Below are 27,477 nucleotides of genomic sequence, written 5' to 3' on the forward strand. Positions count from 1 at the left end.
TATTAAAATAAAATTTATAATAAATTTCACAAGTCTAATAGTACCGTTTGGTTCACTCTGTGGTGGGGGTGGATTGGAGAAAAGCATGTTCTTATTAGTAAATTCAAAGGAGCTGGTGAAACCACGCGGGTTACGTAGCTGACAATGATATTGCTGCCAATTGTTGTTAGTCAACAATTCGACCCCACACGCAATGGTAAATTTTATTATAAAAAGTATTTTTTACCTCTTAAAATAGAAAATATTTTTTATTCAAATAAATTTATTTTTTATTGAGTGTAAAAATATTTTATATTGCCTTTCATTTTTCTATTGTGTATTATAAAATACAAAAAACATTCCCAACAAACGGAACGTAACAATGTTAAAAAAAATTATAGAGTTTGATTCTCACAATAAAATAATTTTTTTATTTTATCAATTTAATAAATATTAATATTTTGAGTTAACCTCGTGCCACGTGTTAAATTATGATTGGCTTTTACAAATTATATAGCCAACAATATCACAAAGAAATCGTAATTTTTATTGTAGTATTGTTGGTTATGAGTAGACAAGTTTGTGGAGCTGAATTGTTATAAATATTGCTTATCAATTGTGTGAAGTTATAATGTCTTGTATAGAAAGTCTATTGTTCTATAGTTTGAAATATTAGAAAGAATCACATTCAGCCGACGTAGTTTCAAATCTAAAATTTTGCATAAATTCCTTGGGAATGAATAGATTGTCATACCAAAGCATTTGTGTACATATATGTTTAGTGTAATCTCCTAAGTATATGTGTTATGTGTTATGTTCTAAACTAGATAACATTTGGTATATGTATATAACATCCTCAGCATCATTAATTCCTTTTTCTTGTGTCTTTTTTTTTTTATAGAAAATATGGTAAAAAACAAGAATGAAAAAGAAGTTGAGTCTTTGAATGTTGTTTTTTTTCTCTTTCTCGTTTTTCTACAAATCTGTTGATCTGAAGATTGAAGAAGAAAAGAAGTAGAGGAGCGAGGAAGAAGATCATCAGCCAATAAAAAATCAAAATCAGAAATCAAGAACATCCTCATCGCCAAGATCAGAAAAAAAATCAGGAAAAAAAAATTCTTTGATTGATAGATCTACCAATTCTTTGACATCAAGAACAAAAAAAAAAAATCAAAAAAAAAAAATTCAAGAACATCATCAACACGTCAGCCAACAATTTTTTATTTATTTTTTCTTTCATCTTCCGAACAACATCAAGAACAAAAAAAAAAAAAAAATCAGAAAAAAAAAAATTCAAGAACATCTTCATCAACACCATCATCAACAACAACATCTTCATCAACATCATCATCATCAACACATCAGCCAACAAATTTTTTTTTTCTTTCATCTTCAGATCTAGGAAAAAAAAAGAAAAAAAAAAAAAAGAAATAGAGAAATCAGAGTCACCGTTGCTCACCGTCGCCTCCATCACTGTCGCCCCGCCATCACTGTCACCGTCGCCAACCCTTCATCACCGTCGCCTCTCTCTCTGTTTCCGTCTCTCTTCGTCTCCCTCTTCGCCTCCCTCTGTTTTTCATATATAAACGCCAAAAAAAAAAAAAAAAAAAACTGACCAAAACGATGCCGTTTTGGTCAGTTAAGCCGTTCGGGCCACTAATCTTTCGAGCTACCACTCATTTTTCTAAAAAAAGTAAAGACAATAGTTAATTTTTTGGTGGTGACTTTTTGAATTTTTAGTTATTTTAACTAGTTCCCAAAGATTTTTGGAGAAATTATATGTTAAGTTTTTGTAATTAGCAATTCCGTTTAATAAATTGTAATTTTATTCGCTTTTTTATTTTAATGAAGTTATGAGTGTTTAGATGCGAATTCAACCCGAATTGTGCCTATGTAGAGGAGTTTGTAATATTGAGACTTTCATGTTTGCCACTTCACTAATTAGTACGGGGATCAAGCAAAAAGCAAAGACACTGTCGAAATTGTTTGACTGCTTGAGCTGTCATTTGTGTGCTTGAGCGAAGAAAAGAATCATCCAATATTTTTGCATAGCACCTGAACTTCTGGGAAGAAGTTTTACCGCTCAAGCGGTCAGCCTATATGTTTCGCACCGCCTTTACTCATATCACTCGCGTGGTGAAATGTGCACTCGAGCGGTCTTCGCAATCCAATTTACTATAAAGTGCGCTATTTGCTCATTTTAGAGCTTGTGTTCTCCAGATTTTTAAAGGGAAATAAAAAAAACAAAAGTGTTTTATATTGAAGGGTGCTTTATGAGTGTTTCCTTGATGATTTAAGAATGATCAATGGATCTATGAATTTTATATCAACATCATCAAGGGATTTGTTTGTTTTCTATTATTCACAAAAGAGAGAGTTGCTTTTCGGTGGATTCTAGAGAACTTGGGCCTAAAACTTTGGTGAATTCCGGAGTATCTCATCATTGTGGATTCGACATCAATGTTGTGGATTAACGTTGGGCAAGATAATTCCAAGGTGAAAATGGTGGTGGAAGAGGAGTATTGGGATCGGTTCAATTCGAGCGTGGATTCGCTAGGTAATTGAGAGTACACTTGTGTAATTATTGTTATTTTTTTTTTGTCTTCTTAGAGGATTATTTTGTGATTTTGGCCCGTGATTTTTTTTTTAATCATTGTTGGAGGTGTTCCAATTGTGATTTTTTCATATTAAATCGTTGTGTCGATTTGTCTTTGATTGTTTGATTGTGATTGTCATTCATTCTTTAAAATTGAAACATAATTACAAATTATATCATGGGGAATTTTAGTTTTTTCAAATTAAAAAAAAAATCCTAAGATTTGAGCCTTATAACAAAATAAATCTTGAGTTTTTAATTTTATTAATTTAAACTCTAAATATTTGAATTGTTTTCAATCTAAACATTTGTCTATTTTCATAAAGTAAAACCAATGGAAAAAATGAGTATTTTAGTCATTAAACCAATAAAAATGATATTTTACATATTTTATGTATACTACGTTAAATCTTAAACCCTACATTGAGTTTAATGACTAAAATATTTTTTTTCTGTCGATTTTACTTAACAAAAATAGTTGAATGGGTTAGATTAAAAACAAATCAAAAGATTCTGATTTTAATTGATAAAATTAAAAATTCAAGATTTATTTTGTTATAAGGCTAATACCTAAACTGTCCCAGTAGTGTGTAATTCCCCATATAAATAACTAGCATGTCACCCGTGCTATACACAAAATTAAAAAATATATTATTTATTAAAAATGAGATAATTATATTAATTTTTTTTTTATATTTTGTCTCTAGTAAATAAAAATATATATACAAATTTAAGAGTTTTGTTTCAAATATTCATTTACTATAATATATAGTATAGATAGATTAAAATTGTTGTATTGAAAATTAATAATTAAAATTATGCTTTGTTATAAAAAAAAAAATGACATAGTTCCAATACTTCACTATTTTAGAATAAAAATATATGAATTTTAAAAAATTGTCATATTGGTTTTTGAAAGGGAAATAATTAAAGAAATTTTAAAAACTTAATGAGTACGAAAGAATAATCATAACATGTAATTTAAAATATCAAAAAAATAAAAATAAAAAATGAACCTATTGTGATATAACAATCACTTCCCGCGAGTCCCAAGTATTCAAACTCGGTAGCTCTGATACCAAGTTGTCACACTCCAAAATAATCCCAACATATCTAATACATCTAACCACATTCACTGAATAGACATTGCTAATCTCCAACCTTTTTATCATAAATCTCCATGGTTTATATAACAGTTTCACATGTAATTTATACATTCATAGGTAAGAAAACACATGAATTTATAGCGTGTGGAGCACATAGTCTCAAAATAAATAAAATGCCCTTATGGCTACAGCTTCCGAGGTTTAAGCCCGGTTACACAAAAGTGGTCTCTCGGACCCATACAAAAATAGCCTTTGGCTTTACAAATTAATCCACAACAAAAAGAGTTTATTACTTTTCACGAATTATCCACACCCTCAACTCGGCAGGATCACCACATTTTTACTTGCACCAAATCCCATAGTGGTGAGCATAAAGCTCAGTAGAGAATTCTCACAAAGTATATACAGTTATGCAAATTCTCTCAACAATAAAAAAAAAAAAGGAAGCAAGGTAATGCCATGCAATGCCAACAATAAAGGGGAATTTCATTTCAATGCACTATTGAAAATCACCATGTTCTCAATAATATTTTTCAATCTCATCAATTTCAAAATTCCAATATTTAAATCAATAGGGGCGGTAAATACGACACTGGTAATCCCTAGGTTAGTGTCTGCAAGTAGGCTCTACAAGCTCTACCAATACCCCACTTTACCGGTTGCTAACCGGAAGGGAAGTGGTACCTCCTCCGCGCGTGTTTTCGGTTTTTCACCCCAGACACTCAGGCCAACTTACCAATCTCATTTACACCGCCTAACCGGACTTACCAACGTATTTATCCCTTTAACAATTCCATAGTTCTTATTACAATGTAATCTACCTCAATGTAAATACTTTCCAATTCATGACAAGTATGTACAATAATAATAAGAATTTAAAAGCGAATATGATGCAACAATTAATATCTCATAACCTTTCTTCATTTTTCCGTCTTTCAATGCCATCTCACAAAACAACCATATGCTCAACCGATGCTATCAACACATGGCAAAAACTTCTCATCATGTACATTTTGTTAAGGGCAAATTACATATACCCCCTCGAGGTTTGGCTAAATTACAAATTCCTCCCTGAAAACTATATTTGCATAACAAATTAGGGGGTAATTTGTTATGAAATTTAAAACTTAGGGGGCAAATTGTCATTAAAATACAAACCTTAGGGGTGGGATGTAATTTCCAAAACCTCAGGGGGGTATCTGTAATTTAGCCAAACCTCAAGGGAGGTATATGTAATTTTCCCTTTTGTTAACATTCTAGCCATTCCAAGATTATGTGAAATTTTCAAACATCATCCTCCAAGATTTCAATTTTCACAATCCATGTGCTCAACAATTATCATCTCACCACATTACAAATTTAAGTGTTAGCAATAAAGTTAAAATAACATATCATATCTCATATATCAAGTATATTGCTATTTTGCTAAACATTTGGTGAAACTACTCTCATACATCCTCTTAATACAAGAAAACAAATAATTTTAAAGGCATTTTCATTTTTTTTTTGAAAAATCCTCAATTTCTAGGGTTTTCAATGAAAACAAACTTTTCTCATTTTTTAAGAGAAACTCCATCAAACCATTATTCATGAGTTTAATAGAGGGAAAACCCTCAAGAAGTAGTAAAAAGATTGAGATACAAACTCTCATTCAAAACTCTCTCTACATTTTGAATCAAAATCTAAAATCAACACAAAACCTCAAGAACACTTTTAAATCAACATCAATATGGCAAAACTTGTATACATAACTCAAGAAATCCCTACCTCAAGGTCTTGATGAAGAAAAATGGAGATGAAACCCTAGATCGAAAAGATGGGAGAGCCTTGACTTCCATCACACCAAGTGAAGCTCTAGCCCTTGATCTTCAAGATTAAAGAGAGATGATGATGATTTTGACTCAAGATTTGCAAGAATCAAAGTGTTTTGGTGTTTGAGAAGGTTTTCTAAAGAGAAGGAGGAGAAAAATAGGGTTTAGAGTAAGAGAGAAGTGTCGAAAATGAGAGATACATTCGGACCAAAAAGAAATAAAAAACAGAGTTTCGGACTGCCCAGTTGGCTGCACGTGCGGTGCCTCTCCCAGCACGTGCGGCAGCTTTAATCGCTCGTGCGGCGGCCCCAACTGCTCGAGCGGCCCACCTCCACTACTCGTGCGGCTCACTTCCTCTACTCGTGCGTCGATTTCAGTATGCAAGGTTCTATGTTTCCACCCTTACTGCTCGTGCGGCCTCTCCCGCCGCTCGTGCGGCTTAATCCTGCACGTGTGGCCTAGGCCCAGCAGCCCAAATTTCATACTTCGCTCCCAGCACTCCGGACTCACCCGCGCACCCTCCGAAACAACCGAAATTCAACACCGAACGAAATAAAAACTAGAACTACAATTTAGAGAACCATTTCCGGACGTTTCAAATCCAACGAAGATAAAAGGAGAACGAAGCGAAGAAAGAAAGAAAGAAAGAAAGAAAGAAAGAAAGAAAGAAAAAGGGAAAAAGGACCCGGTCGTCACAAAGAGTTTCCTTTTCATTAGATTTATTTCAGGAGAGAGAAGATTGTATAGAATTTATATTTTTTTGAAATATAGGCTTATTATTTTGAGAGAGGAAAGGGGGTTGAGAATTGTATGTTTTTTTTTTTTTTTTTTTTTTTGGGGGGGGGGTTATTGACTAGCAATATATTTGCATTAAATAATTTTGAAGGTTAATATTTATGTCCTTGGAATAACTAATAGATGTTTTAATTTTTTTTTTATAAAAATCAAAATTTCAAAAAATTAGATTTAAGGTTTTGAAACACTTAAGTTGAAAAGTCACTTTGGTATAATATATAACTAATGTTCCACCCGTACTATGCATTGGTTGTGTTTACAATTATTTGTATATATATGTGAATTGCAATTTTTAATTTTGTTGCACACAGAAAAAGAATATAACAAATGCAGCATATCTTTAATTAATTATTTGATGTTTGCTTTTATTCAAAATTTTAAAATAATGTACTAACAAAGTTTATAATTAAATTAAGAAAAAATTTATTCCTAACGACATTTTTTTACTTCTATATAAATACTTAAAAAAAATAAACCTGAAAACAGTTGTCAATATAAATATTATACATTAAATAACAAAATGTGCTTAGCAATTATGCTTACATAAATTTACTATAGTTTTAAGTTCAATTTTTTTTTTAAAAAAATATATATATTTTACAAACATTTTATCTAGCTAGTGCCAAATAGAATTTTCTTAGTAAAAAGGAAAGTTATAAAAATTTGTTGCAAATTTTCAAATATATATTGTTAAACATTCTATTCTACTTACTTGTTTGTTTGCTTGCTTGTTTTGGGAGTTTTGATTTTTGGTCTTTGCTCCACATTTATTGTATTATTTTATTTATTTTCTTCTTCTTACTTGATTTTCGCATGATACATCTTTTATAGTGTATCTTCGAGCGTATTAGTGAAAACATCGTACATTTAAAATGCATAAAATTACAATATATAGAAAAAAAAAGAGTAATTGCCCAAAACTAAAAATACTTTAAGAAAAAATAAAAAATAATAACAAAAATAAAATTGTTTGAAATAGAAAATGATTTATTTATTTATTAATTAATTTTAAAAAACAAAATTTTAAAGAAAACAAATAAAACTATATAAAAAAAACATACGTAAATTTAACCAAACATAAAATATAATACAAAAAAATGAATTATAAGATTTTCAAGAAATGAGACTCACAAACAAATTTTGTAAAATCATGTCTATTCATACATTTTTTGTGTATATTTTTTGGGAAAATGATTGGTGGCCCTAAAAAAATTGCCCCTAATACCCCTAATTTCCAATTTTGGAAACTGTTTTTTTTTTTCTTTCTTTTTTCCTTTTTTTTTTTTTTTTTTTTTACCTAAAATGGACTTTCGGGGCATTCGAGCCCCGAAGTCTCGGGCCCTCAATCAGCGTTGTATTTTTTGTGCTTCTAATGCCGAAAATGATATTAAAATAGTTTGCACTTTTTGCATTAGGTGCATCTAATAACTTTACCAAATACAGATATAATAAATTTCATAACACAAAACACAAGGATTTGTGAGACAAAATGTCTTAAAAAAATGAAATCAATATTTAATGATGATGTAGAAGTACACTTGATGTTTTAATTGGAAGTGTAACCAGATAAATCGTCATAGAAGAGGAAGACAACCTTTATCTTTCATCACAACAATTACATAACTCAATTTATAATTTTAATATCTCTCAGTCTTCCACACGTTCAATTCTCTATTAATGTTAGAATAAATGCAAGAACCAAAAAAGAGAATATTTGAGAAGATAAAGCGATGTGGTTTGAGACATTTCAATTGTTGAATTCTATTAATTAATAGTTATTAGGCTTCAATGGTCGGGTTTTCAATATTTGTTAGCCATTAAAGTTAAGTTCGTTGGTTTCATCTACATTCACTTGTTAATTTGAGAGTGAACTCGTGTCAAGTCTTTACATAAATACTTAACACATTTTTTTAGCATTACTTATGAAATGCACAATGTTTTTTTTTTTGTTTTTTGTTTTTTACAATTGCAACCTGTTATTTTTTTAATAAAAATTTATATTTGTTTTAGTTATTTTTTTAATATAGAAATTGTACGGGGAGGAAATAATTCTCCTCGTATAATCCTGTTGACCAAGTCCACGCTTCTCCGTACGACGTCGCTTTGTCACCTGAAAACACAAACGTGAGCTAGCCGGCGGGTGTGTGCCGGAAACCTCTCCGATGCCTAAGTCAGAAAACTTGACAAATAGACAAAGCTCTAAGTTCTCAGAAAGATTGTGTTCAATTACCTCCTTCCAGGTGATGCTTGTGAGCTTTTATAAGTTTCCTCTGGCACAATCCTGGTAGGACTTGTATTTCTCCATGCAGAGTCCTCCTAGGATTCATACTCCAAAGGATAATGCTTATCCTTTTACACCCTCCCCCACTGCTTAAACCAAGTGGGATGGTTTTCTCCATAGCCGAACTACCACATGACCGAAATAACACTGGCTATGCTGAGCCACAGAGAAGGCCGAACTATCCTTAGCTCGGTCTTCTCCTTTAACTCATTACTTCGGCTGCCCCTGTTCAACCTTGGTGTGCTTAGATCAAACTTCCAAGTAACAAGTTCTGACTGACTTAACCAGAGTGTGTCACGACCGAACTAATTCCGAAACCGGTCTTCCCAGAACATACTGCGACCGGACTAACTCTAAGACCGGCCTAACTCCGAGTTGTCTCTGGACCGGAGTAGCCTTATTCTTCCTTGGGCCGAAGCAACTATCTCTTCTTGAGCCGGAATAAACTCACCTCCTTGGGCCGAAGTAACTTTGTCTCCCCAAGGCCGGAGTAACCTTGCCCTCTAGGCCGGAGTATTTAGTACGGCCTTTTTACCTAGTCCTCTGCGTTTTGGGCCTCAAAACCCAACTCGAAGCTCGGCCCAATTTTTCCCAAAAATTACCCTCTCAATTGCCCCTTAATTCCATCTGTGCAACATGATTGGGATTACCAGCCTTCTGGCCGAGCTAGAATTTGTTACGCTTTTTCAGCCGAGCTAAAAACCCTTTAGCCTTTCCAGCCGAGCTAAGTTTACCTCGGGTATCACTATGTCCGGTCAAAACGTCTCTTCAATCACAGCGACTGTAACGCTTCCCATTCCAGTGACACGTGGCAAACTCTGATAAGCTGTGGCCAACTGTCATGCCGCCCTTCAGAATTTTTGTACTGTTCCCGCTTCTCTTTGCCGCCTTTTTCTCTCCCTTCTTTCACAAAACAACCTTTCTACTCTTTCTCGGATCACTTCACCTTCCATTCTTCATTTTCTCTTCTCCTCTGTTTCCTGAGTTTTTGAGCTTTGAGCTTACTGTGTTCGTGCCTCCATTGCTGCTACTGCTCCATCTTTAGCTTCTTCTTCTCCAATCTGGTAAGTAAGCCTACCCTTCTCGCTTTTTTTATTTGTTTTTCCATCTGTTTTTGTTTTGTATGCTTTTTGCAAACATTTTTCTTCATTTGTCTGCTTTGCTTTTGTATTTTTATGAAGAAACCAGTAGAACCCATGAGTATATGTCATATACCCTAGAGAAAACTCGATTTTGATCCAGAATCACGTCCCGACCGAACTAGGATACCGTTTGTGTTATGTATGTAGATAAATTCAGAACATAACCGAACTAGAACTTGTAGGAATATCAGTAGTGTCTTCTGAACCACTCTAGCCAAGATAAGATCACCGAACAAGCTTGCATATACCGAACTAGGTACTTCGGTCTATAACCGCACTAAGATTTTGGGGCCAAACCGACTTTCTTAGTTCTTAAACCGAACTCTGAAAGCCGCCCCTAGGGGCTCAACCGAAGTAACTTTCCCCTTACTGCAACCGATTTAGGCCTTGGGACTAAACCAGCTTTCTTAGTTTTTTAGACCGAACTCAGAAAGCTGCCCCTAGACGTTAAACCGGTCTAAACTGCTCAAAACCGAGCTAACAAACCTTCTGATGGGCCGAGGTAGAACCAGCCCACTAAGCCGAAGTAGGATTTGTATATCTTGCTTATAATTTGTAGCGCGGTCCAACGATCTGTGCTTAACCCCTTTGTTTTCTACCTTGCAGACTTAGGTTGCCCAGGCACTCCTGCGTGTGCTCAACCGAGCTACTGAGCCAAATTTTTGTACCGAAATAATTTATTCGTAATTTATTCACCAGATGGGTAAGTATAGATATCTAGTTGAGACCCCTGGTGGCATGGCCGAATTTAGGGAAGATTACCAAATTCCTGACGACGTCCATCTGACGTTGGCCGAAAAGGATGCTACTCCCTGGGACAATGAAGGCTTCGTCCCTTTTACCCTTCAATCCATAATAGAAACCGGACTACGGTTTCCTGTCCAACCGCTAATCTGCGAATTTCTTAGACAGACTAGGTTATGCCCCACCCAACTGTCCACCAATACATACCGTATCATAATGGGAATAGCCGCACTGAACCACCAAACCGGTTTAAACCTTGGCCTAGCCGAAATATTCCATCAGTATTCCATCGGCTCGAAGAATGCTGGGTGGGTCTATTACCTTAGGATCCGCCGCCGCCGAGAGAAGATAATTAAGCATACACCGGACAAAGACCTTAATGATGATGATTTCTTTTGGGTCTCTGGGAACTTTGAAGATTTTCAAGCCTAAATTCCTGGCCGACCTATAAATTGGAAAATGGGAGAGCCTGGTAATTTAACTTCGGTCTTCTTCTTTGTATTTTATTTCGGCTCTTGTTAGTCTATTAACCGAACTAACACTTGTCTTTTTGGCAGATTTCGCCCATCTTCATTCCTTATATAGTTACCCAAACCTTGCAATTTTACGAGCCGCCCTACGGATTAAAGAAAGAAGTTGGGCAAAGCTTCTGAACTTTGAGCCGACCTACCGGTACAGCGGTCGCAGAAAAGCAAGAGTGACAGACTTCTTTCTTGAAGAAGCACCTGAACCGGACCCTATTTTGCCCGAAATAAGACTTGTCCCACTAACCGCCGAAGAGGAGATGGCGAAGAGAAGCAGAGTTAGGGCCCTTCTCACCGAAACAACTAGGCTCGAAGTAACGCCTCCCAGTCAATCGCAGCCTGCAGTTGTGGCCCTCCCATCTCAACAGCCATCCTCTTCCCGCCGAACCAAACGTGCCCGAACTGCCGAAACCGAACAAGTTTTGGTTGATGAAGAACCTGCTATTCAGCCGAGCTTACCACCGAGCCCCCAACCGGAGTCTTCCGACCGAACCATCGGCTGCTGGGCACCGAAACTAACCTTCAACGACCGAGACATTCTAGACACAGACTCGGTTGTTGCTGAGAAAGACCACCTGTTGGCCATCAATCTGGCCAAGAGCGTGTGTCTGCCCAAAGACATGGAGCATCACCAGAAACAGTTGACCACCGAGCTGAAGTCCATTCGGTCTGCGACTAAATCAATGATTCTGGTTAGTAACTTCGGTCGCATTTCTTTTTTTTTCTCTTTTTCTTTTCAACTTTTTCTTCGGCTAACAGGAAGTTGCTTTGTCAGGCCATTCAGAAGAACCAAATCACCCATAGGAAAGTACTGGAGCTGAGGAAAGTGACTAGGCAGGCAGCGGCCGAAGCAGAGGCGAAATCGGCCGAACTGGCAGAGGCCAGAAACGAACTGGCCGAACTCCGAGGCGAGGTCGGCCGACTGACCGAAATGGTTAGTTCGGCCGAAGCTGAAAAACAAAAGACTGCCATTGCTCTGAAGGACAAGTACTTGCGTGAGCTGGTAAAGCTCGAAAGAAAGAAAGACGCCGAAATGAAGGAGAAGGCAAAGGAGGCTGACAAACAAGGTTTCAAGAGGGCAGAGGATGCTTACGCCCAACAATGCAATGCTGCCAAGGAGCTTTTCTTTAAGTGCGGCTGGAGGGGAGCCGTTGAGAAGCTCGGTCATGATCCTCAGACCGAGGTTTTCAACCCTCCAGCCTACTTTATACCGAACTCCCTGATGGAATATGCCACGGCCATGCAACAACAGTTCCTTGAGGGCTCAGATGATGAAGACTCTGATGAAGACTCTGCCCCTGAGGATACTTCGGTTGTGAATGCAGATCAGGTAGTTCGGTCGGAGCCCATGGTGGAAGATCTAACTATTGATCAACCAAGTGAAACCGTGGCTCCAGCCGAAACCATTCTTTCTTCTGAAAACGTCCTTGCGCCAGAAATCGGTCTTCGAGTTGACGCCGATGCTGCCTTCGACGCCGAGATCGAAGATCTTTTTTCCTGATTTTGTACTTTTTTTACTCTGTGACCGAACTATGCCCTTTTGTAATGACTTCTCTGTTGAATGAAAACTTTACTTCAACTCTTATTCCGGTTGTGATATGTATGCTTGTACTTTGTAATGCCTTCACTTACTTCAACTGTTATTTCGGTTTAGGCTGGTTAAAATATGCTTACTAGCCAACCACTCCTTAGCCGATATAATCACTTCGGCTGAGGAGTACAAAGTGTTGGTTCATTCCAGCCAACTACTCTTCAGCCATGCACTTACTTCGGCTGAAGAGTAACAGGTGTTGGTTTATTCCAGCCAACCACTCTTCAGCCATACCCTTACTTCGGCTGAAGAGTAACAAGAGTTGGTTTATTCCAGCCAACCACTCTTCAGCCATACACTTACTTCGGCTGAAGAGTTACAAGTGTTGGTTTATTCCAGCCAACCACTCTTCAGCCATGCCCTTACTTCGGCTGAAGAGTAACAAGAGTTGGTTTATTCCAGCCAACCACTCTTCAGCCATACCCTTACTTCGGCTGAAGAGTAACAAGAGTTGGTTTATTCCAGCCAACCACTCTTCAGCCATACCCTTACTTCGGCTGAAGAGTAACAAGAGTTGGTTTATTCCAGCCAACCACTCTGCAGCCATACCCTTACTTCGGCTGAAGAGTATCAAGTGTTGGTTTATTCCAGCCAACCACTCTTCAGCCATGCACTTACTTCGGCTGAAGAGTAACAGGTGTTGGTTTATTCCAGCCAACCACTCTTCAGTCATACCCTTACTTCGGCTGAAGAGTAACAAGAGTTGGTTTATTCCAGCCAACCACTCTTCAGCCATACACTTACTTCGGCTGAAGAGTTACAAGTGTTGGTTTATTCCAGCCAACCACTCTTCAGCCATGCCCTTACTTCGGCTGAAGAGTAACAAGAGTTGGTTTATTCCAGCCAACCACTCTTCAGCCATACCCTTACTTCGGCTGAAGAGTATCAAGTGTTGGTTTATTTCAGCCAACCATCGAAGTTAGTATTTGGTTATTCCGACCAAAATGTCCTGCAGCCTGGATCCTTATCCTGGGCTTAGGAAGGGTGTTGGTTTATTCCAGCCAACCTCTAAGTTAGTTTTTCCGGCTAACTTAGAATAATGTTTGGTTATTCCGACCAAACGTCCTGCAGCCTGGATCCTTATCCTGGGCTTAGGAAGGGTGTTGGTTTATTCCAGCCAACCTCTAAGTTAGTTTTTCCGGCTAACTTAGAATAATGTTTGGTTATTCCGACCAAACGTCCTGTAGCCTGGATCCTTATCCTGGGCTTAGGAAGGGTGTTGGTTTATTCCAGCCAACCTCTAAGTTAGTTTTTCCGGCTAACTTAGAATAATGTTTGGTTATTCCGACCAAACGTCCTGCAGCCTGGATCCTTATCCTGGGCTTAGGAAGGGTGTTGGTATATTCCAGCCAACCTCTAAGTTAGTTTTTCCAGCTAACCTAGAATAAAGTGCTTGCTATGCGCCTAATCTTTACTAAAGCTAACTTTTACAAGGAACGACTTGTGCTAAAAAGAATTTCTTGTTTTATTGAGAAAAGAAAAAATTACATATGCTCGAAAGAGAAAAACTAAAAGTAAAATAACTTGAGGTTGGCCGTGTTCCATGGCCTAGGGATTGTTTTGCCGTCCTTGTCTTCTAGGTGCCCCTTTGTCTGTTAATCAAACCACTTTGTAAGGACCTTCCCAGTTTGGCTTTAACTTTGCCATCTCCTGGTCCTCCACTGCTTTCCGATCCGCCGCTTTGCCGACATTTGTGAATAGCTCATTACTCTCCGGTTCTTCCACCGCATGAACATATCCTTTGGCAGCGCGGCTGTCATTCGCCGTGACGAAGCATTGCTTTGACATGATCTGATCTCCATAGAATTCTTCAATTATGCTAGTGTTGTTGGGGAACCGCATTACTTGGTGGTAGGACGACGCCACTGATCGCATGGCATGCAGCCATGTTCTGCCCAAGATGATGTTGTAAGTGGAGGGGACCTTCAATACCCAGAACTCCACTTGTTTTGTCACGGTTCCTGCTCTGACTGGAAGAATGATTTTGCCGACGGGCCATTCTGGCATGGAGTTGAACCCAATTAGGGGAGATACGGCAGGTGCCAAGTCTTTGTCTTGCAGCTTCAATTGCTTGAATGTCTCGTAGTACATGATTTCACATGAACTACCCTGGTCAATCAGAATCCGCTTGACGTCAAAATCCTTGACTCGGAGAGTGACGACCAGGGCATCATTGTGGGGGCAGTAAATTCGTTCCAAGTCTTTATCAGAAAAAGTCATGACGTTTGTTGCCTCTGTCCTCCCCTTCTTGATGGTAGGTTGGGCACTTAATACTTCTCTGAAGTGCTCAGCCTTCTTGATTGAACCTCTGAGCTCGCACACGCGCTCAGGTTCAAAAACTCCATGAATTACATTGATAATGCCTTGAGGTGGTGCATCGATTGGCATTCTATTGGGATGGTCATTATGATCTTGGGGGGCCGGTTGCGCTCCTTCAATGTATTCGTCCAAGTGGCCTGCTGCCACCAATTCCTCCAAGTGCTGTTTCAGTGGCGTGCAATTCTCAGTTCGGTGCCCCTTTTCTTGGTGGAATGTGCACCGTGATCTGTCGTCGTAGTCTTTCTGGGCTTCTCCTAGCTTGGCTGGCCACTTGACGAAAGGCTCATCTCTTATTTCGCTCAGGATCTGATATATTGGTTTCTTGAACACCGTTGTTATGGCAGTGCGGATTCTCAACCATTTTTTGTCTGGGTCTTCTCCGTTATCTCGTCTGCCACGCCCGTTTTTGTTGCTTCGGTCCACCGTGTTGACCTTCGCTGAGGTTTTCTTTTCTGGTACTACGGTCGCACTTGATTTTTCCTTGGCACGTGCGCCATCTTCTTCTACCCTGATGTGTTGATGCACTCTCTCCATCAGGGCCTCCATGGTGAGGGGTGGCGTTATTGTAATTGAATCCCTTAGTCTATTCCCTACTGGTAGGCCTCTCTTATATTGCGCAATGGCCAGATTGGTGGGGCAGTCTCCAATCTGGTTGAATGTCTCCCAGTAGCGACTGTTGTAAGATCTGAGGGTCTCTTTTTCACCCATGTCGATGGAGAGTAATTGGTCTATCTCCACCGGTGTTTTAGTGTTTGTTCGAAACCTCGTTACGAACGCTTCTGCCAATTGGGCCCAGGAGGCTATGCTGTCCTCTGGGAGCTTCTCGAACCAAGTCAAGCCCAAGTCGCCAAGGCTTGATGGGAAGAGTATACACATTAAGGCCTCGTTTCGCCTGTACACAGCCATGACTTGGCGAAAGTGGCTTAGGTGTGAATACGGGTCCGTCTTCCCTTCATATGTGGTGAATTTCGGCTGAAGGAAGCCTGATGGTAGGGGCGCGTTTTCGATTGCTGGAACAAACGGTGAAGTCTGTAGTCTAGCCAATGCCTTGTCCGTTGGTTCGTAGGCCGGTCGCGGTATTGGCATTCCAACCTCGACGCTTCCATGCGTCCGAGGAGCCAACCGTTGTAAGGCCGAAACACGGTGTGGATCCCTTGCCCTGGCATCCTCCTTGCATCGTGCTTTTTCCTCGAGCACGGTTCGTGAGTCGGATGATCTGGGCAGTTCTGTTTGTCTAGATCTGGTTTGGTGTGAATGGGAAGGCCAATACGTGCTTCCTTCAGTGTATGATCTTTCGGATCTCGTCCTCTCAGACCTGGAGTGACGAGTCCTGGAAGATAAGGAGTGAGTGTCGCCAGTCCTGAGGCTCCTGCTCTCTCCTTGGGAGGGTGTAGTGTTCCTACTACGATTCTCTGAGTGGCGAGGGGGCGTCTTGTGCTTGCGCCCCTCTCCTGTCGCCCCATCTTTAGTCTTTATCTGGCGTTTTAATGCCTCCATGTCCGCCGCCATCCTTCGAATTAGTTCATCTTGTTCCTTCACGCGATCTTCCAGGGCTTGGGGATCAATCCTCCTCCTTTGCCTGTCAGGACTTTGAGAGTGACGAGGGCTGCTATTCCGCCTTCCCCTGCCACTCCTCCTGGAATTATGTTGTTGGGGCTCCAAGTCCGCCATGGGAAGGACAGCAGGTAACCCTTCACGCCTTGCGCCCCCTTCTGGAGTCAATCCGTCGACGGCAGACTGCGGCAAGTCTTCAATGTGTGCCATTGAATGAGAAAAGGAGAAGCTTAGTCAAGAGGTTTTTTGTTCTTGTCTGTTTTTCCCACAGACGGCGCCAATTGTACGGGGAGGAAATAATTCTCCTCGTATAATCCTGTTGACCAAGTCCACGCTTCTCCGTACGACGTCGCTTTGTCACCTGAAAACACAAACGTGAGCTAGCCGGCGGGTGTGTGCCGGAAACCTCTCCGATGCCTAAGTCAGAAAACTTGACAAATAGACAAAGCTCTAAGTTCTCAGAAAGATTGTGTTCAATTACCTCCTCCCAGGTGATGCTTGTGAGCTTTTATAAGTTTCCTCTGGCACAATCCTGGTAGGACTTGTATTTCTCCATGCAGAGTCCTCCTAGGATTCATACTCCAAAGGATAATGCTTATCCTTTTACACCCTCCCCCACTGCTTAAACCAAGTGGGATGGTTTTCTCCATAGCCGAACTACCACATGACCGAAATAACACTGGCTATGCTGAGCCACAGAGAAGGCCGAACTATCCTTAGCTCGGTCTTCTCCTTTAACTCATTACTTCGGCTGCCCCTGTTCAACCTTGGTGTGCTTAGATCAAACTTCCAAGTAACAAGTTCTGACTGACTTAACCAGAGTGTGTCACGACCGGACTAATTCCGAAACCGGTCTTCCCAGAACATACTGCGACCGGACTAACTCTAAGACCGGCCTAACTCCGAGTTGTCTCTGGACCGGAGTAGCCTTATTCTTCCTTGGGCCGAAGCAACTATCTCTTCTTGAACCGGAATAAACTCACCTCCTTGGGCCGAAGTAACTTTGTCTCCCCAAGGCCGGAGTAACCTTGCCCTCTAGGCCGGAGTATTTAGTACGGCCTTTTTACCTAGTCCTCTGCGTTTTGGGCCTCAAAACCCAACTCGAAGCTCGGCCCAATTTTTCCCAAAAATTACCCTCTCAGAAATTATTTTTTTTTAGATTTTAATGAATGCACAGTGTAAATTTTTTTTTCTTCACAATTGCAACATGTTATTTTTTTAATAAGAATTTAAATTTGTTTTAGATTTTTTTTAATATACAAATTATTTTCTTTTAGATTTTAATAAAATATACAGTGTAATTTTTTTCTCTCTTTCTTCTTTGCAATTGCAACCTGTTAGTTTTTTAATAAAAAATTATATTTGTTTTAGATATTTTTTTAATATACAAATTATTTTTTGCAGTGTAGTTTTCTCTCTCTCTCTCTATTTTTTGGCAATTGCAACTTGTTATTTTTTTAATAAGAATTTATATTTGTTTTAGATATTTTTTTTAATTTACAAACTATTTTTTTAGATTTTTCCTAAAAATAATTTAACAATCCCATTACTAACCATAATGTATGGGAGAAATTGAAAATGATGCGGTAGTTGGCATGCGAGAAGTTAAAAAAACCTTGTGGGTTCGGAGAAGTCAATAAATGCTGAGGCTTTTTTTTTTAAAATAAAAAAATAAAAAAATTAAGATTGGGATATTGAAGCTCCCATAAGGTTTGTGGGTTAGAAATTTCATTTTCCTTACATAATATATAGATATAGATAGATAGATAAATTATGAGATTTAGGAAAGAGATAAATATTAGGAGAGAGATTTTAAGAACTTATAATTCAATTATTTTTAAAAAAATCTATACTTAGGCCAAGTTTGGGAAGACTAAATAAGTGCACTTTTTGTCTTTTTAGACTAAAAAGTTGAGGTTGAAAATATGAATGTTTGGGTTAACTTTTTGACTTTTTATGGAAAAATGTGTAATAAAAAATTGTAAAAATTAGTTTGTAGGGGAAAATTAGAATTGAGAATTGTGCAGTCGTAATTGTTGACTTTTGGTGAATAGTAATGACTTTTTAACTTTTTGAATAACTTTTTGACTTTTTGACTTTTTTTAAACTACCCAAACTTGGCCTTACTTTGTGAGCCAATAGTATTATTTTTAAGATTACAAAAATTAGCAATTTTAGGTTGTTATTTTTTTAATCTACCGTTACTTTGTTAGCCAATAATACTATTTTTAAATATTTTTAAAATTATAAAAATTAGCAATTGTAATTTTACGTTCTTTTTAATCTATGGCATTTTTTTAATTTATTTTAAATATACAATTATTTTGTTATGAGATGAGATTTTTGTTTTTTTTTTTTAATGTATAATTATTTTGTCATGGGATGAGATTTAGAAAATGAAGAAATATTGGGGAGAGATTTTAGGAACTTTTAATTCAAAATTTTAGGTGATTCTTTGTTTTTTTTCTCTTTAATTTATAATTTCTTTGTTAGCCAATAAAATTATTTTTAAATATTTTTAAAATTATAAGAATTAATAATTATAAAATGAGACTTTAAATTCTCACAAACCTCCGCAATAAAAAACTCATTTTTCTTATATGATATATAGATAAATAGATACGTAGATAGCGAGTAAAACGTGTGAGAGGGAGAGATAGAGATTGTTTTTGACTTATATTAAAAGTTGGGGTCTTTTCGTGTGGACTTGGTCATTGTTTCATAATTAGATACTATGGGTAAATTTCATTGGGGAATTACTTTATAGTTAAAAAAAAAGGTTAAGGCTCCGTTTGGCAAGAGCTAAATGGGGCTTTTTTAGCTATTTTAGTCATAAAAGATAAAATAGGCTATTTTAGCTACAAAAAATAAAATATCACATCCAACCCATAATCATTACATTCTTCTCTCACAAAAAAAGCTAAAAAAGCCAAAAAGTCAAAAAGTCCTTCCCAAACCAAACTTTTTAGCTCATGCTAAAATAATCAAAAAAGCCAAAAAGTCAAAAAGTCAACCCACTTCCCAAACGGAGGCTAAACATTTTAGAAGTTTTATTAAATTTTTCTAAATATTTTATATGGATGTGGGATTTACATTATATGGATTCAATGTAAATCTCACATGAAACATTTAATAAAAATTTTGATAAATTTTTTAAAATCCCTAATATTACAATATACACAAATATTAAAAAATGCAAGTATGACACATAAATTTCCACTTACACCCCCATCTCAAAACAACTTGTACCTCCATTATTGTTCCACTAACAAACAATTCCCCTAATTTCATTTTACTTACTGATGTGATATAGGTTCTGTGTATATAATCGTTATCATTTGGAGATATGCTTGTGTGGTTGAGTGTTTTTTTTTTTTAACAAAATTATACAAAAAGTTCACATTTAATTCAATTAAAAAAAATTCATCTTTTTTTTTTATATATAAATCTTTTTAAGAAGATAAATAAATTTTGAAATCTTGAAACTATTTTTGTGTGTTAATTTTCGTCAAACTAATTTTATATTTTGAAAAGAAAAAAAAAAAATTCTGTTAATGGCACTTATAAATTGACATTATACTTATCTTCTTATCTTTTAAATTAAGGGTATGGCTTACGTTCAGTCTGGGATCGGACTAGACCGTGCTATTGGGCTCGTGAGGGCCCATCACGGGTTCCGTTTTGATAATCTGAACCGTTCAATGTGTAAAACTCGTCGAGTACTATATGTTTATAAAAAATCACGTTGATCAGATATCGATAGCTATATGATCAAATCAGTTTCGTATTAAAAAAATTGGACAGTGAACAAATTAACGGTTGACAAAAAACTGTTTTGATCACATAGCTATCGATATCTGATCAACGTGATTTTTTACAAAAATATAGTACTCAACGATTTCTACACATTCAACGGTTCAGATTATCAAAACGAGACCCGTGGTGAGCTCTCATAAGGCCAATAGCACGATCCAATCTGATCCTGGACTGGATCATTCAATTCACTCTTTATAGTATACATTATGTGCAGATATAAAATATAGATATGTGTAATGCAATTTTTGTTAATTTCGATAAAATAATGTGAGTCCTTTCTAATTCACAACCTACAAAGTTACCTTATAAGATTGACCTTATGACAAGAAGTAAAATGAAATTTACCCTAAATTTATTCACTTGAAGAGCACACAACGGTTAAATGATTATTTTCAAATGATATAACAATATGTGCAAATGATTGGCATGAAGTATATCGAAATTTGGCCTAATATATTCACTAAGGTTTGTTTGGGATACCTTTTTAGTTTTTTTGACTTTTTAGTTATTTTAGGCCTGGTTTGGGATCTACTAAAAAAGATAAAAAGTCAAAAAATTACTCAAAAAGCTTAAAAATTATCACTATTCATCCAAAAAAAATTAAAAAATAATTTTTCACACATCAATTCACACAGCCGTACAACTCATCATCTTCACCCGTAAAGCTTGTGCTGTATTTGAAAGGAAAAATTGCACAGTTTGGTTTAATTTTCACACACTGTTGTTCGGCCAATGGGGGCCCATCACGGGTCCCATCTTGATAATATGAACCGTTCAATATATATAACTCATCGAGTATTATATGTCTGTAAAAAATTACATTGATCGGATATCGATAACTATATGATCAAATCAGTTTTGTATAAAAAAATAGATGGTGTTATAATTAACGATTGAAAAAAAAACACATATGATCAAATAGCTATCGATATCCGATCAACGTGATTTTTTTATACACATATAGTACTCGACGAGTTCTACACATTGACGGTTCAGATTATCAAAATGGGACCCATGATGGCCCCCACAGTCCGAACAAAATCGTTCAGTGCAATGCCCGAAAATTAACCAATAGTTTCTTACCATCAATTCCTCCCCACAGATTGCTGTTGACTTTTCATTTCTAATCTTCCCCTACACACTTCTTTATACAATTCTTTAATACATATTTTTTCATAAAAAGTTAAAAAGTTTACCCAAACATCCACATTTTTTTCCTCAACTTTTTAGTCAAAAAAAACAAAAAGTGCACTTATTTAGGACATCCCAAACAACCCCTTAGTCTAGGGCTAAAAAGCCTTATTTAGAATAGGTTTTTTAGTTTTTTAAATTTTTGTGAGAGAAAAAATAAAATAATTATAGTTTGGATGTGACATTTTATCTTATTGACGTTTTAACCTATTTTATTTTTTTATGATTAAAATAACCCAAAAAAATTAGACTTTTTGACATACCAAGCGAAGGCAAACATAGAAATTTTGAGCTTATATAGAGCTTAGATGTTTCTTGTGAAGGTGGTCCTTTTTTTTTTGGGGGGGGGGGGGGGGGGGTTGTTCACTAAAATACAACTATGCACATTCATATACAAGTTTTAGGAATTATCCTTGTGAAAAATGTTTTGGGTCCTCATATCACATCTTCAATGAAATCAACCACCCATACTTGGCCTATAAATACAAATCTCAGCAAGAGCTTGACTTGCATCGCATACTAAGAAATTGTGTTAAGTCCTTTCCAAAGTAGATATTATCCTTTGGCCCCAAGGCTCCAAGAGAAGAGGATCCTTATAATCAAAGGTATGCCCATATGTATTCACTAAAACACTCCTTTTTATTTATTTATTTATAGCAAACAACAATAAAATAGCACTTGGTGATAATTATTTGGAATTAAAATTTTGAAGGGTGACATAGTTCAAAATTTTATGAATTGCAGAAAAAAAGAAGAACGAATGGCTGATCAACTTTCAAATGAGGCAGTCATTACAGGAATGAAGAAACTTCTCAGGTTCTCACAAAATACCAAAATACGCTTAATTTTTTTAGGATAGATTATATTTGTGATCTCTATAACTTGTCTCTTTTATTAATTCGGACCCTATAATTATAGTTGTATTAATTTTATCCTTTAATTTTTCACATTTTGCTAATTTAATTCAATTGATAACACTTATCAAGAAATTAAGGGCAAACTGGTTTATTAAAAAAAGAATTCATCATTTCAAATTAATTAGATTTCAATATCGCAATCTCTTTGAGGAGAGTGAAATTATTAATTTTCTTATTAACTTTAGTTCAATTTTTAAAATGATGTTATGAATTAAATTAAATTGACGTAATGTGAAAAAATTAATAGTAAAATTAGTACAATTAGAGCTGTAAGGATCAAATTAACACAAAAGAAACCAATATGGACTATGACTGAAATTTTCCCAATGTTTTATCAATTCACAGTTCTTATACCATGGGTTGAATTAATATGCTTTGGAGTCGTGATGAAAATTTTATAACAATAATGATGTGATAGTGACCTTATTAAAAATATAAATCATTTTAATAGATTATTTATTTTAAAAGTGATAAAATCAAAATTAATCACATTATTTTTTTCTAGATTATGATTATTTTTTTTTCTTCTATATTACTGATGATAATTGCATTCAATTAATGATGTTGGATTGCAGAGACGATGGAGACAATGAGTCCAAAGAGGAAATAGCATTGAGAAGGATTGATGTGGGCAGCCCAGTTGAAATTATTAGAAGGGGGTTCCTTCACTTCAAAGCCACTGAATTTGAGTATGTTATACAATACTACAAGGTTCTATAATTTTTTTAAAATTTTGAAATTTATGGGTATTGGTTGAAAAAAAAAAGTTACTGAATTTGAGTAAGTTGTACAATATTACAACGCCTTATAATTTTTTTTTTTAAATTTTGAAATTTATGTGTATTGATTAAAAAAAAAAAAAAAGTTACGTAGAAGTTAGGGAAGAATTTCCATTTTTTAATTATCAAATTTCAGTACAAACAAACCAATATGGTCTAGTATTATTGTTTTAACGGGGTGTCAATAGCTAGTAAGATCGACCCATGAGCTTGTGATACTCGTTAACCCTTTAAAAAACATGGTCTATCAACTAGAACTATAATTGGAAAAGAATGACAGGATCAATGATTTTGCACTTTTGGATCATTTGATTTTACTTCAATTTATTATTTATGCTTTTACTTTGCATAATCTGTTTTCTAAATTATCTGGGATTTTGGATGACTTTGCAGCAAAGAACTTGCTGAAGGCCAGAAACCCCAAGTATGTTGAGTTTTTTTTTACTAGTAATCACATTTTCCTAACCCATATCCCATTGATAAATTTCTTATTTTTTTGGGTATTGATTTGCGCCGATCGTAGTTTTTGGTGTTTGCCTGCTCTGACTCCCGGGTCTGTCCATCTCGTGTCCTCGACTTCAAACCAGGACAAGCCTTCATGGCTCGCAACATCGCTAACTTGGTCCCGGGATTTAACAAGGTCCAAATTCAAACACTCCTAACTCATTTTGTGTTTCAATTCAAATATCATCCTCTGGTCAATTCTTATAGTATTGCACATTGATTGTGTATGGATAATGAAGTGTTGTCTTTGTTGCACAGCTTAGGTACTCGGGAGTTGGTGCGGTCATTGAATATGCGGTCGCAGCTCTTGGGGTAACTATCGTGCCAGTTTCTAGGCCATTGACTGGCTATTTTACTATTTTGCTCTTGTTTTCGGTTTGAAGTCTTGAGTTCTACAAATTTCATATTTCAAAATTTTCATTCAAAAATTTTCAATTAACTCTCTCCTTAATCTTTAACTACAGTAGCTTTTAGGGGAATTTTGACAATTTAGCCCTTCGAAAGACGTGGAAAAGTATAATTGACCATCTAAAAATCAAGTTGAGCAAGTTGTCTCTTGGAATTTTAAAAAAAAAATGCAATTATCCATCTAAAAGATCAATTTCAACAAATTACTGCTTGAAAGATGTTTCAAAAGTTCAATTTGGCCAGGGAAAGTTGATGAAAAGTACAAATCGTTTCCTGAAAGATGTTCAAAGGCACAATTAGTTAGGGGGAAATTACTACATTTAATTAATTTCATGGGTAATTTGCTCTGATTCATCTTTTAAGAGGGAATTGCACTATAAAACATCTTTCAAGGAGTAATTTGTTCAAATTGATCTTTTAAAGGACTAGGAGCGTTTTTGAGCATATTTCAGCGGCAAATTTTCAAAGTCTCCTTGGTTTTTACAATGCCCACGAGCTCTAACAATGAAAAATTACATGATAGGTGGAAGTCATTTTGGTCATCGGACACAGTCGATGTGGTGGGATTAAGGAACTTATGGACCTTCCCGCGGATGGGGCAACTTCCTAGTAAGGCCTCTTAGGCATGTTGTGGCTTGGGGGGAAATTGTAGCTTCCTAGAAGAAATGTTCTTGATCACATCTATGCACGAATTAGTAAATTTTTATGGTTTTTGCATAAAAGCATGTTCTTGATCACATCTATGCACGAATTAGTAAATTCTCGCAATATGTTCAAATTGGATTTCCTTTGTGAACTGCAGTGACTTCATACATGACTGGATCAAAATTGGTTTACCAGCTAAGGCCAAGGTGGAAGCTGAGCTTCCAGATGCAAAAGATGAAGAAAAATACGCGAGATGTGAAAGGGTGAGCTCCCACCCTTAACATGGTTTCTCCATTTTGGCACCATGGTGATTGTAGAATAAAATTTTCTCAAGAAAAGAACAAGAAAATAGAAAATTGAATTTCAAAAGAAAATATAGATTTGTTAGTAGAACTCTAAAATCTGTTAGAAAGTAGCATAACTTACATTGTTAAATACACTATTGATTCTCAAAATATGTGTTGTGCTTTTTTTAATCCCTAATATTTCGGTTGTGTCTTTTGAGTCTCTAAATAATCCAATTTGTGTTTAAATGGTTCCTTAGCACCGTTTCCATCCAAAATTAGACAAAAACATGTCTGCTTCCATTATAAAATTTGAACATAAATAACGTGTCAATCATGTAAATACAAATTGAATAAGTTAAAGATTAAATTCACACGGTTAGAAATAAATCAAAAATCAAAATGACACATACCTCATACTTTGGAAAACATCAATGTTTTAACCCTAAATAGAATCAATAGACTTTAGGTTGTTTCAATGCATGAAAATCTTGTCATTATATGTCTAGAAAAAAATACCAATTGTAAGCAGTCTCTCTTTTTTTTTTTTTTTTTTTTGGAAACCATAATGTATTCTACAATGTTGATTCAATGTGCAGGAGGCAGTGAATTTGTCACTTGTGAACCTGCTCACTTACCCATATGTGCAAGATAGGGTGGCTAAGGGAACTCTGAAATTGATGGGTGGACACTATGATTTTGTCAATGGAAAATTTGAGCTTTGGGGCGTCGACTTGGGCATTAAACCCCTTCTCCACATCTGAGTTTCCAACTCTATCAATATGGTCCTGCTTTTTGTTGTTGTTGTTGCTTTTTTTTGTTTTTCTTGTTTTAAGTGGGTTTTTCGTGTTTGGTCAAGAGCAATAATTTACTAGGAATAAGAGTAGAGCAGTCTCTTCATGCTCTCTTCCATATGTTTGCGTGTCCAAATAATTGTAATGTTTACTTTCTTAGAGAGATAATAAAGTGCTCTTTATTATGAATTGATATCAATATTTACTTTCTTAGAGAGATAATAAAGTGTTCTTTATTATGAACTGATATCAATATCATGTAATTATGTTAAATTTGAAGTTTTAGTATTTTTTTTAGCGTAACTGGGAATATACGTTAAATTTTACTGACTTTTACATTCTGATTTCCTTTCTTTGTACGAATTTAAGATGCAAACACAAAGTAACCGAAATCAAGCTTAGAAAGCATGCCTTCTCAACTCAGGAAACCAAGATGAGGAATGACTTGAGCTTGATCATACACCCTCAAAACATAATGAGTTGTAAATTCCACACTACATATCAAGTCTGGAAAGACAAAATGAAAAACATTTATTCCTGAGTGCTAAGGACAAAATTAAAATGTTAAAAAATAAAATTTTAATGAAAGTATAGGGATGTAGTTAATATTTTTTGAAATGATGTTTTATAAATAAATCAAATTAATCTGAGAGTTGATTAGAAAAATTAAAATATTTGAAAACAAAATACGATTAGATGTAAAGTAAAATTTCTACAAAGTCAAATTTTACCCACTTTTTCATTCCATATTTCTTTCTCCATATAACCACCCCCCCCCCCCCCCCCCCCCCCAAACCCACCCACCCACCCACCCACCCACCCAATTTCTCTAATGTATATTTTGTTAAATTGTTAACCATTAATTTATTAAAAAAAATAAGAGTAAATTACACTTTTTCACTCATAGTTTGTCTTAAATTTTACTTTGGTCCCTAATATTTCAGATTGAACAATTTAATCCCTACACTTTAAATTTATCAATTTCAATTTGGTCTTTCTGTCTAAATTTTCGTTAATTTTTTTTCTACGTGTACACATTAAGAGACTGATAAGTGTCTCAAAATTATTAATTTTAAAAGAAAGACTAAATTCCAAATTAGGATAAACTGTCAATAGGTCCTAATAGTTGGATTTAATTCCTATCAAGTCACATTGAAAATATGTCCCAATAAAATCATTGCTAAAAATAATTTTTGTGTGACGATTTTTTGTATGTTGCTAAAAATTGACAATTAGTGACCTTTTTTGTCATAATTTTTATAAATTGTCGTTAAAACTTACAATTAGTGACTTTTTTTGTGATGAAATTTTCAAACTATTGTAGAAAGTAGAAAATTAGTGACTTCTTTTGTAAGGATTTTTTTAAACTGTTGCTAAAACTTATAATTAGTGATATTTTTTGCGATAATATTCAAATTGTTGCAAAAAATGAACAACTAATGAGGTTTTTTTAATAGTGTTTGATGAAAAAAGCTATTAATTATAATATAACCTATTAGACGAAAAGTCCACGTATGAGGACCTATACGTAAGAGCATCTCTAACGGTAATAGGCATTTTACCTATCTAAACATTACTATAAAGTATATATTTTATTTTGCCTATCAATTATTTCATGTTTCTACTCCAACTATGCTCTTTATTTTAGCTACTCATCTGAAACAACAGGAACCATAGTAAAATTTGAGTCAAACAAC

The 27,477-nt window shown here is 35.8% G+C and overlaps 1 protein-coding gene across 1 annotated transcript; it reads left to right on the forward strand.

Annotated features, from left to right (window-relative positions):
- The first annotated feature begins 21,734 nt into the window (after positions 1-21,734).
- On the forward strand, positions 21,735-25,979 carry LOC114320792 (carbonic anhydrase 2). The gene is made up of 9 exons (XM_082920565.1): positions 21,735-22,054; positions 22,194-22,265; positions 22,942-23,055; positions 23,539-23,569; positions 23,669-23,785; positions 23,908-23,961; positions 24,581-24,666; positions 24,860-24,965; positions 25,586-25,979. The coding sequence occupies exons 2-9, from the start codon at positions 22,210-22,212 to the stop codon at positions 25,748-25,750; spliced, it is 729 nt and encodes a 242-aa protein (XP_082776691.1). The 5' UTR covers positions 21,735-22,054; positions 22,194-22,209; the 3' UTR covers positions 25,751-25,979.
- The last annotated feature ends 1,498 nt before the right edge of the window (positions 25,980-27,477 follow it).

This window comes from Camellia sinensis, chromosome 3 (assembly GCF_055761805.1).
Source record: "Camellia sinensis isolate YWXY chromosome 3, ASM5576180v1, whole genome shotgun sequence".
Taxonomy (NCBI): Eukaryota; Viridiplantae; Streptophyta; class Magnoliopsida; order Ericales; family Theaceae; genus Camellia; species Camellia sinensis.

Coding starts and splice junctions, on each gene's coding strand:
- LOC114320792 (XM_082920565.1), top strand. CDS start 22,210: ATGGCTGATCAACTTTCAAATGAGGCAGTCATTACAGGAATGAAGAAA. Junction 23,056..23,538: donor TTCAAAGCCACTGAATTTGA/GTATGTTATACA, acceptor ATGACTTTGCAG/CAAAGAACTTGCTGAAGGCC. Junction 24,966..25,585: donor AATACGCGAGATGTGAAAGG/GTGAGCTCCCAC, acceptor TTCAATGTGCAG/GAGGCAGTGAATTTGTCACT.